Below are 11924 nucleotides of genomic sequence, written 5' to 3' on the forward strand. Positions count from 1 at the left end.
GAAGGAACACGTACGAGTACGACCTGTTATGTATATGTACTGTACGGCATGCACAAACATCAGAAAGGTTACGAGAATGGCACTTAACACGGGAATGGCACTTAAATGGCACTTAACACGAGAATGGCACTTAAATTCGTACTTCGACTTCCATACCTATCATCAAGTTATTATTAGTCATTCCCGAGGGCATCAACAGGAGCTCGCACGAGGCCGCCGTATTTCCGGTCGTACTTGTCGTACAACCATACAAACCTACATACCGTGAAAGCCACCACCCACCACCACCATTGCCATCACTGCCAAGATTTTGGCCCCTACATACCAACGCCGCGATTTCTTTGCTTGCTGCGCGGTGCCGTATATGCTGCTGTACATGCATTCATTTACATCCAATTTTAACAATAGGGGATTGCAGTGAACATACGTACAAACATACGTGCAAACATACGTGCAAACATACGTGCAAACATACGTGCAAGCATTTCTGAACTACCGAGGTGGTCTGTGTATGCATGCTTGCACCTATGAGGATGGATGTACCGGCGTATGTATGTATGCATGTATGTATGTATGTACGCACAGCGCTAAGAGACTTTCAGGCGCTCCCAAGGTGCAACCAATAACTGAAAAAAGCAGTTGGCAAAACAACTGGAGTAACGGTACAACTGTAGTAACGGAAGAAACTGACCAAGCGGCCGACCTGGTAACGCACGCGGTGGAGCAAACGCGTTCATTCCCTTTTCAATCTCTTCCATCGCCAATCCCAACCCCATGGTACGACATCACGTCGAAATCCAAAACCCAAATGTGTGCACGCGCACTGCCACGCGGTTTGCAATCTCACCCAAAACATAAACCAACAAACTAACCAACCAACTGCAACCACCAACCCACACTTTATAGCCTTCCCTCCATCCGGCGGGGCTGACATCTACCCGAGTATTTCCACACCGGCCCCACCAACCCCCCACACATACACACACATTTAAATCTTCTTCCCGTCCTCCCCCTCGTTCCTCCCTTCTTCCCCCCTTCCTTCTCCCCATTCCGCTAATCCACATCCTGCCGCAGTTTCAGGGCTGAGTGTTATATGCGGGAGGTCATGAGAACTGTGTTTGCCGCCGTAGAACCCATTTAAAACCCATTCAGATTTTAATGAATACCCTAAACCAGCACACACCACAGTGGCATTGCGCCTCACCAACCGCAAACCGCAAACCGGAGAGCCCCCTCCCGCACACACATACGTACTTACATACATGCGAATTTCCCCATACCTCACTAATTTCAGAGGTCACAAGCCCTCCCATGCACTTTTAAGTCACCGGTATGTTTTCAGTCAGTCTGTTTGTCAGTCTGTCAGTCAGTGGCGGTTTGTCCGCACACCAAACCCCAAACCCCTTCACACTCAACACACACACATACACACACAGGGCTGCCTGTACCCCCCTGCCCCTGGAATACCCGTCTATCTCTATCTCCGGTTTCTGCTTTACTCTTCTGTGGCTCCTTGGTCTTCCCCTCCCCCCCCCTGCCGCCCATCTTCCCGACCAAGAAGTCCTCACGCTCCACCTCGTCAACCACCTCCCTTTCTTCAACCGAATCCGTCATCACCCTGACGTCATCACCCTGATGGTCGCGTCTGCAACAGCTGATGCGATCGCAAACTCCGTCGTGCAACTTCCCCCTCCGTTTCCCCCCCTCCACCTCCCCTTCCCCCTCCCCCTCCTGCTCCTGAGGGGCCCCTAGCAGCCTCCGAGGCCCACAGGCCAACCCGATCCAAAGCTCCCCCCAGCATGGAGCCCGCCATGCCGATCGGACTGGACCCAGATCGCAGCCCCTGCTCCCAGTTCGGCTGTTGTTGTTGCGGCATCAACTGCTGTTGCGGCATCAACTGCTGTTGCGGCTGGGGTTCCTGGCCTGGAGGTGGCAGCGGCGGTGACGTGGTGTCCACCATTGCGATGTCTCGTCCAAAAATCGCGCGATCTGCTTTTGTAAGCTGTAGGGCCCGAGCCCAGACTTTGGAGAGGTGACGGCGGTTTTTGGATACGAGCAAGTAGGCGAGTGATAACAGCGGCAAGGTCGCGGTCACGAAACCTAGGTTCGCTGCGATCTCGGGGTCCACTGCCGCGAGCAGCTTGATGATCGCCGTGACACCTTTGAAAACCTGATTACAAGGAAAATAAGGAAAAGAAGGAAAAGAAGGAAAAGAAGGAAAAAAAGGAAAAGAAGGAAAAGAAGGAAGAGAAGGAAGAGAAGGAAAAGAAGTACTTATGTTATTTTTTTGTTGTTGAAGACAAATTTGCCGCAACCGACCTCACCACTTACTTGGCCGTTAGCCGACAGAATGTGAATCGTTTCCATCGCGGCCTTGTAGTTGATGCCACCATGCTCGATGGCGTTGAAACTCTGCACGCGCATACCGAAATGTTGTGCAAAAATGGGACAGGAAATATGAAAGGAAACGTCAAGGATATACACATGGTCGTGGTGGTGGTGGTAATGGCAGAGAGAGAGGGGGGTAAAGAGGCGCACAGAGGCGCACGTTGCAAAACAGAAACTCTTCCCGGTGTCGCGGAGATCGTTCACATTCCCCAAATTCTGACAAAACACATTGGATAGCTAGTCGTACGAAAAGTTTCTGCGGAAATGTCAGCTGTTACGGGATATCCTCGTTAAAAGAAGTGGTTCCTTAAACCCTTAAACCGAAACCCTAAAACCCAACCTGGGAGGAGATGTCCACAAACATCACGCGCCCCATGCCGTTGTCCATCTTCTCCAACATGGCCTGAAACGTACGACAGATGCTGCAATCTCCGTCGTACAAGTACTTGAAAATCCTGGAAATGATGGGTTTGTTGGAGGTGGTTAGATTTGTTGGGGTAACCAACGGTGTGGGGTCCGCCCTTCAGGCAACCCACTTTCATACACATCACCATCATCATCACCAAGCAGATCAACCACCATGACGTACGACAACACGACATAACAAATTCGTAGCAATGCTACTTTGCAGTAATATTGTAATAATTTCCAACATGCGGTACATATTTTGTTTCCACCACTCTCCAATCTCACGCCTCCCTTAAACCCAAAGCCCCAACCCCAAACCCCCAAACCCAGAACTCCAATCCCTTCCCAAACCCTAAATTCTAAAACCCAGAACCTTAAAACCCAACCCCTCCCAAACCCAAAACCCACCATCCGGCCCCTGAAGAGCCGCCGGCCATGTTGGCCGCAGCGCCCATCACATCGCCCAGCAGCTTCCTCCCCACAGCCTCCGCATTCACCGACTTGCCCACGAGCCCCAACACGTCCAGGGCATCATCCATGTTGTCTAGGACGTCCCACCCAGATCTGATCGAACCCCCGCGAAGTGAGGCGGGGGGAGGGGAGGGGAGGGGAGGGGAGGGGAGGGGAGGGGAGGGGAGGGGAGGGGAGGGGAGGGGAGGGGAGGGGAGGGGAGGGGAGGAGTAGGAAAATTACACCTTGGGAAATGCAAAATAGAAAACCCTGATGACCACTGTCGACACGTCCAAGTAGCCGATAGAGGGCAGGTGGAAGGTGGAAGGTGGAAGGTGGGGGTTTTAAAAACCCTTAACAGCTGAGGGGGATGCGAGGGGCGGTGGGAGGGGGAGTTCAGGGGTGTGTTGTCCGGGACTGTGCAAACGTTGAAATCACGTCATACATAAAAACGTTCCTTTCTGATTTAAGCTACCTTTTGGATCCGGTTTTTGCCGTGGACAGATGGAATACGGGTCCAACTCCCCCAGGCAACCGCCCAAATCCCAACTACCCTAACCGCCTCCGCCAACGAACCGTCAACTTACTTGATGGGATCCGCGAAGGACCTCAGTCCCTCGGGCGCCGCTGCCGAATGGTGCTCCAAACCGCTCCCGCCACTGTTCGGATTTGAATTTGAATTTGAATTCAAATTTGAGCCAACCGCCGCCAGCTGTTCATTGCTGCCAGCCGCAGCTGCCGCCGCGGGCGGCTGTAGCAGCAACGGTAATGGCAAGGCTAATGGCATCAACTGTTCGACGTGACGGGTTCCGGAGCCGGGAGCTGTACTGAGCTGACGTGGCGATGCTGACGGCGGCGCCGCGACCGCTAGCGGCTGTTGCAATGGCGACGGCGCCGCCGGGGGTTGAACCCGCCCGGGGGAAAGGGGAGCCAAACCGCCCGGAACGGGAAAAAGGCGGTGAGTGCAAAGAGGGTCAAGGGAGTCAAAGGAGTGAAGAAGGCGCCAAAAAGAAAAATACGGTAGCGACTACTTTCTTCAATCTCATCCTAACTCCATGTGACTTGCCACGGCAATGCCTTTGTTCATTTATCATTCTCTTAGCGGGGTAACCAGGTAGTTGGTGGTTAAGTTCAACTTCATCAAATAGGTTGGTGGTTAAGTTCAACTGAATCAAATAGGTTGGTGGTTAAGTTCAACTGAATCAAATAGGTTGGTGGTTAAGTTCAACTTCATCAAATAGGTTGGTGGTTAAGTTCAACTTCATCAAATAGGTTGGTGGTTAAGTTCAACTTCATCAAATAGGTTGGTGGTTAAGTTCAACTTCATCAAATAGGTTGGTGGTTAAGTTCAACTTCATCAAATAGGTTGGTGGTTAAGTTCAACTTCATCAAATAGGTTGGTGGTTAAGTTCAACTTCATCAAATAGGTTGGTGGTTAAGTTGGTTGGTCTCTAATGTACGGGATACACATAGATACACACGTACACATACATTACACACACGCGCATGCACCTGTACATTCTTGTGATTTCGTACGATAAGTTTATGCAGCCCCAAACAACCTTAACGCGCAACCGACAACCGACCTGGGGTGCAAGATGTGAAAGGTGATGTTGGCTGTGGGGTGGAGGACGGTGTTGGCTGTTGCTGCCGCTAGCGGCTGTAGCACCCTCGGTGGCGCCAAGCCACAAAGGTAATGTGGCACTGCTACTGCCGCCGTCACCCGCCTCCGCTGGTGCCGCTGCGGCGGCGTTTGCGTTGACGGCAGTAGCGGTGGCGGCGTCGGCAGTAGCGGTGACGGCAAATGAGCCTTGCGAGGGGTCCCGGCTCCTACACGCTGCTGCCGCCGCCGCCGCCGTCGCTGCCGCCGCCGCCGCCAATGCAGTAGCAGTGGCAGCTACAACGGCACCGCTGGACACAGAGTGCACTTTCTGTTGGTAGTTGTTAATGTCGTTGCCGTTAGTTTGATTGTTGGCGTTATGGCTGCTGTGGACGTGGTGGTGATGATGGTGGTTGTCGTACACGCAGCTCCGGTCTCCAAGCAGCGCCCGTACGAGATCGGTACGACTCACCAGTCTTTGTACAGGCAAACAAACATGCGAATAGAACAGGCAGCCGTTAGGGCACACAAACATACATACAAGCACACACAGACAAATTCAATTCGCACAGCACGCTGACAGATATTCATCCAGACAAGCAGAAGGGTAGACAAATAGACAGACACAACGACAGACAGACAGACAGACAGACAGATACCGCGACAAGCAAGACAGACAGACACAGGCAGACACCGCGACACGCAGACAGACAGACAGGCAGGCAGACAGAGAACCAGCACCCCCAACCCCAGCCCCAGGACCGGTCAACCATCATACACACTCACCCCAAGAAGCCCCCCCCAGGGCCCTCCACAACCACAAGGAACTTCCCGGTACTCCCCCCGGTGGGGGGTTCCGGGCCGCCGCCCTCCAACAGCGCTCCCGCAGCCGCCCCCAGACTCGCGTGGGGGTAAAGGGCGGGGGCGGGGGGGTAACCGGCCAGGAGGGGCCCCAGCGTGTCGGTGTCGGGGTGGGGAGAGTGGCGAGCCAGGCGCTCAACCTCCTGTTGTTGGGGTGATGAGGCGAGGAGGGTGATGAGGCGAGGAGGGTGAGGAGGGTGAGGAGGGTGAGGAGGGTGAGGAGGGTGAGGAGGGTGAGGAGGGTGAGGAGGGTGAGGAGGGTGAGGAGGGTGCGGAGGATGAGGAGGGTGCGGAGGGTGCGGAGGATGGGGATGCGGGAATTGTATAAGGGTTCGGCAGGAATACAAAACAAACTACAAGATGCAAAATTGACAGGGCTCTACTTAATTTGGGCGGGTGTGGGTGAGGAGGCGAAGGGGTGAGGGGCGCGAGCTAAGGGCTCTAACGATGCTGGGGGTTTAATTGTGGATGGATCTTGGAGGAAGTTGGTACGACGATTGCGCGTCATTAACCCACCTCCCGCGTCAGGACGTGTGTCGTTCCTGGTACGGCAACTACTACACACTGTACGGCAGGATCCACCAGCTGGCTGTGTGCAAGAGCTACAGAGGCGTCTGGGCCTAATACTGCGTATTCGCCAAGCCGCATTTGGAGAGCTAGGATTGAAGAGTGTTCTGGGACGTCACTCAGCATGGGCTCCTGGATGGCTGAATCTGGAAAGTTCCGACGCGCGAGGACATCCCCGAGGATTGTCGCAGTTGCATCCCGCCATGCCGGACCTTCCACTTCGCCAAAAGTTGTCACGCTCAGGCGCCGGCGTCTGCCAGAAGCGCCAACAAGGTGAATTGTGGATGCCGACTCGAGCGCTTGTGCTGAGCTGCTGCGTCGCACTGAGTGGCCTTCATCTCTGGCATCTGCTTCCGCGACTAAAGGCGCTGAGGTGGTATCAAGCTGAGCTTGCTGCACTCTTTTGACGCGCATCGGCGTATTAGAGCGGCTGCCGTGGTTTGGTGTCGCATGACCGGAGCTACGAAGACTGGACGGAATTCCTAAGGAAGGATGAACAAGAGTGCTTGTCGCCGTCATTGCCGATGACAGCGCCAAGAGCTAATAGCAGGCTCTTGCCGCGCTGTTGCAATATGCCAATCCGTGGCTTGTAATATAGGAAGTGGGGAAGTAATCTCAGAAACGTCTGCAACTCCGAAACTTACGGGCGCATAACTTCTAATTTAAACAAGTTAAACAAGCGTCAAATTTTTTTGCGCGCTAAGCCAACTAAAAATGCAGGACCTACACATAAGCTTGCAGATAGGACTGCGGTGATGACTTATGTAACCCCAGTGGAACAGGATTGAGCGTTTCTTACTTCGCGTATGAACCGTATCATTCGTCGTGTAAGTACCAAAATTGGATTGTACAAGAAAGCCGTGAATTGCTCCTGGCCCATTGGTGCGATACTTGTACGACGGCGCGTCAGCAACTCGTACCAAAGTACTATCAGAATATTAAAACTTCAGCTTCCATTCTGGCTCGCATCCAGGAACTTATAAGTACCTAGCGCACTATTCAAACATGCATGCATGTCACGACAAAACAACTGGTCGCATGAGCTGAAGGCGGTAGCAACTCTTCGAGCCGCGCAAAACTTCCTCACCGCACCTCATGCCGTACACGTCCCGTACGACATCTAGCTTTAGCATAATCCCCGGGACCTTCGCGTGCATGTTACCTCCCTTCCCCTTACCCTCTACATCGGCGCATTTTATACCTATATCCAAACAGAGAAAGCCCTTACCATGACAGTCCCAAAACCACCGTCGCGGCCAGCATACACATACGTACGTACGTATGTATGTATGTATGTATGTATGTATGTATATAAGGGCGGTTTCTCCTGCTGGGACCAGCACGCATTAACACGCGCCAACGGGGATGTAGAGTGAAAGCCCCCGGGGGGGGGAGGGCCTAGCGCATGCGTTGTACTTCTTTTTTTCTACATAGTGCGGCTCTACCTACAGGAGGGCTTCGTGAAGATCTACTTACCCACTTTCCAAAACGTTTAGGCATTAGGTCTCAAATATCATGTGGATATTATCGTGTAATGAATGGCCCCTACAAGAATTTTTATCTTTTTTTGGTTCAGCTTTTGGCGCGGCGGTTTATCGCAGAAACAGCTGCGACAGCGGTCTGGGACTTTGAACGGATGCAGTTTGACGGTGCACTAGATGGTGACGTCGTAGTATAGTACGGGCAGATCCTGGCGCAGCGGCGGTGGCGGAGGAGGAGGAGGATGCAGTCGAGCATTGAGAGGAGCCGTCTCGGTAAGCTTCTCTTCCGTCAGAGCGGCTCAAGCTATGGTGTTATTTTTCCGACCTGCACAGGGGCGTTGACGCGTGTGCGGGCACGGGGGCCAGCGGCGGCGTGGCCGCGGCAGCCGAGGCCTCGCCGTGGGGTTGTGGCGGTCGCGGGCGCGCGGGGGCGGAGACGGATATGCGGTTGCTGAGGAGATGGAGGCGGCGATGGTGGAGGAGGAGAGGAGGAGGGGTTGGGGATGGGGATGGGTTGGGATGGGGGTGGGGTTGGGCGGCGAGGAGGGGTTGTGCTAGGCCGCTGAGAGACACGAGGGAGAGCTGCCTCGGTGAGCTTGCATCAGGGCATGTGCAACATGGGCATGTGTCATGCCCTGTGGTGTAGTTAGCCACCCTGCGCACATGTGTGTTCCTCTATAGACTTGGAGGAACGGACGGACGCAGCTCAGGCGGCCCCGTGTTTCAAGGCACGTGTGAGATGTGGGCAAACCTTGTTGATCGGTACCAGGAGGACATGCACAGAGTTAGGACCACAGGGCAGTACAGAATGCAGGTAAACAGGTTCAGGGTAAGTTTGGCTCTCTAAGCTCCCGGGAACTTACAGCTATCGAGAATGCGCCATGCTGTGAAACATTCTGCAGGCTATCCTACTTTCTAACTTTGGGGGATGGGGTGCGGGAGGGAAGGAGAAGGAAGCAAATTACATTGACAGAGAAATGCTTGTATAATCATCGGTTATGGGTTGGGATTCCAAGGAAAAGGATCGCAGTCTGGGCTTCGCGCACGAAAACAATAATAAAGCGGTTTTATGAATTAGCCCCAGCTGTCGGGAACTGGCTGCGCACGAGGCTTTTGCGGACATCTCAGGACATTTTCACTCGCTCAAAGGGAAATGCCGCTTCATGCCAGGTATCGCCCTAACTATGTACCTTTTGCAAGTTTCTCTGTCGCTTTGCCGCTGTCCATCTACTCACGCGACCGCAGCCCTTTCGCAGCGCGACTTGTCGATATTATCTTAATTTTTCTGAATTATCTTTCCAAAAATCATCCAGCGCCTACTGTTGTAATGAACTTTGTTGCTACAGCAGCTTCTCGCTTGCGCGTCCTGAAGGGAAAGACGTAAGAAATGCCTAAAACGAATATATACTAACGCTAATTTTCTTGTCCTTCTTTGCCAGATTGAGGCGCCGTGTTCACCTGAGCTCGCTGAAGCTTGTATATCGTCATCATCATCAACTACGCTCAACTGAGCTTGTAAACAATCATTCATCATCATTGACTACGTCCTCCGCTCTCGCTGCCGCCCGCACAGCGGCGAGTCTCATGACGCGGCAACTACGCTGCTATGGCGAAAGGAGCGAAACGCGTCATATGACCTTCGCAACCTTTACTGGCGTCAGAGGTGGAGACGTGGTCTCCTTATCTTCTATCCATGTCAAGGGAGATGAAACGCACAGATGAAACGCACCTCTTTTCGAGCGGGCATATCATAGCCAGTTCTATGCATTGGCGCGTTTTTCCTCATGGTTTTACGAATCCTTGGAACCCCATTGAGCACTACCACAGAAAAATACAAATGCGAGAAGAACCAAGGACGAACACTGCGCGAACCTACTCGTCGCCCCTGATATAATATACTTGCGAGCTGCGCTGTGCCATACGCTGTACGGCTACTTAAGTTCAGCGCGTGGTCTTCTGCACTCTTCCTGTTACAAGTAACTAAAGAATGCGGCAACTACTCTTGCAACAAACACGGTTCCATAAGTACGACAGAGATCCCGAAAGGGCAACAGCAGAGTGGTCTGACCGGAATAACTTAATCCACAACAGCTCCTGCCCGATTTTCCTGCAGCCTCAAATGAGGAACTCTCCGTATGGCCTACACACCTTCCGTGTGCCGTCCTGCGCTTACTTGCGCTCTTTGGGCAGGTAGTTGGTGGTTGGTCACCTCCTTGTCTCGCGCAGCTTTCCCGTCGCCATTCCGCCGCCGTTATGAAGGGAATGTGAATTCTCAAACCAAATTCTTAGGTGTGATGCACAGAACAAGGGGTATAAAACACACACACTGTGCACACACACATACATACACACACACACGTGCGCACACTGGTTTCCTCTTCTTAGTGAGAAACTCCACCCCCAGAGACCGATCAGGCCGGAGCTCGAGATATTAGGCGAGTGGAACTGTGTAGGTAAAGCCAACCTTAACCGTTACAGGTATCACAGAACAAGCTTTCAGTCAGAACATCATCTCCTTTATACCAAACATTCCATCTTATCTGTCGTACAGCCGTTAGTGTTCTGGCCGGAAGTCAACACTCCCCCTCGGACGGAACACTCGGGCGAATCCAACTCAACGAACACCCAGCCCTTCTCGAAACTGCACGAACTTCCCTTCCGGTAACGGCTTCGTGAGGATATCCGCTACCATGCTGGTAGTGGGACAGTACTCAAACTTCACCTGCCCCATAGATACCCTCTCACGCACAAAATGATGAATCACATCGATGTGCTTCGCACGTTCCGAAACAATCGGATTCTTTATCAAACTTAATGCTCCCTGGTTGTCACCCCAGATACGCATCACGTCGATCTCACACCCAAACTCGGGCAGAAGTTTCCTCAGCCAGAGCGCTTCGCGGGTAGCTAGGGACGCCGCCATATACTCGGCCTCCACAGTCGATGCTGCTACAGTCGGTTGCAACCGACTCTTCCAGCTGACGGCTCCACCGCCAAGGATAAAGGCATATCCAGTTGTCGAACGGCGGTTGTCTCGATCCACTGCCCAATCCGCATCGGCATAACCCTCAATTGCCTTGCTGTCCCTGGCAAAACATAAACCGAAACTCGCAGTCCCCTTCAGATATCTCAGGATATCCTTAGCAGCCTCCCAGTGAGCCTTCGCCGGCTCAGACATATACCGCGCTAACTTAAACACAGCATGCGCGATATCAGGACGCGTGCACACTGCCAGATACATCAAACCACCAATTAACTCTCGGTAGCGCGTTGCATCCAACAATACCTGATCGATATCACTAGTACGGCTCAAAACTAGACTTGGCGTCATAGGAACCGACTTAGGAACTGCATCCTCCATCCCGAACTTGGCCAACAATTCGGCCGTATACCGCTGCTGCGAGATTTTGACCTCGCCTAGCTCCTTGCTCCGACTGATCTCCATACCCAAAAAGAACGACACCTCCCCCAAATCACGGAGGTCAAACTCAGCCTTCAACTCTTGCTTTATACGGGCTATTTCCTCGCTTTTGTTGCTCGCGACTAGCAAGTCGTCTACGTGAGCGTATAGCCACACAACAAATGCCTGCTCTTCCAGCATAAAGAAGCTGGGATCCGCATCAGAAACCTTAAAACCAATGGCCTCGAGCGTTTCCCGCAACTTCTGGTGCCAAGCTCTGCCTGCCTGACGTAAACCGTACAACGCTTTCCGCAACAGACACTTCATACCTGCGCCACCCGTTTCAAAACCAGGCGGTTGGTCACAATAAATCACCTCCTCCAGCGTCCCGTTGAGGAACGCAGTGCGCACATCTAGGTGGTGTACCTCAAATCCTTCAGCCGCAGCCTTCGCCAGGAATGTACGCAACGTCACCTGATTGCTACCAGGCGCGAATACCTCATTGAAGTCAACACCTTCCTTCTGCTTATAGCCCTTTGCTACCAACCGGGCTTTGTATCGTTCCACTTGTCCGTCTACACCCCGCTTCACGTCGTACACCCACTTCACCGGAATCGGTTTCACCCCAGGCGGCGGTACCTTCAGCTCCCACGTATCTAATGCGTGGATAGATCCGATTTCTTCGGCAATCGCCTCCTGCCATTTGTCCCGTTCCGGAGAGGCCATCGCTTCCTCGTAGGTGCTCGGGATTTTGACGTCCGATACGTTA

At 53.0% G+C, this 11924-nt stretch overlaps 2 protein-coding genes across 2 annotated transcripts in view; both read right to left on the reverse strand.

Moving 5' to 3' along the window:
• Positions 1–1893: 1893 nt before the first annotated feature.
• Positions 1894–7431, reverse strand: VOLCADRAFT_117721 (uncharacterized protein; the record flags this gene model as incomplete). The annotated part of the gene is made up of 10 exons (XM_002950987.1): positions 1894–1923; positions 1958–2170; positions 2332–2412; positions 2729–2843; positions 3205–3360; positions 3834–3997; positions 4833–5232; positions 5633–5850; positions 6224–6704; positions 7367–7431. The coding sequence occupies 10 exons, from the start codon at positions 7429–7431 to the stop codon at positions 1894–1896; spliced, it is 1923 nt and encodes a 640-aa protein (XP_002951033.1).
• Positions 7432–7846: 415 nt separating this feature from the next.
• VOLCADRAFT_91420 (uncharacterized protein) overlaps positions 7847–11924 on the reverse strand; it is a gene marked incomplete at both ends in the record, with an annotated part of 7231 nt that continues 3153 nt past the window's right edge. Inside the window, 3 exons of the mRNA XM_002950988.1 lie at positions 7847–7964; positions 8081–8206; positions 9904–10039. Of these exons, the coding sequence (XP_002951034.1) occupies positions 7847–7964; positions 8081–8206; positions 9904–10039 (380 nt within the window). The remainder of the gene's footprint in view (positions 7965–8080; positions 8207–9903; positions 10040–11924) is intronic.

Source organism: Volvox carteri (genome assembly GCF_000143455.1).
Source record: "Volvox carteri f. nagariensis unplaced genomic scaffold VOLCAscaffold_21, whole genome shotgun sequence".
In the NCBI taxonomy this organism is placed as follows: domain Eukaryota; kingdom Viridiplantae; phylum Chlorophyta; class Chlorophyceae; order Chlamydomonadales; family Volvocaceae; genus Volvox; species Volvox carteri.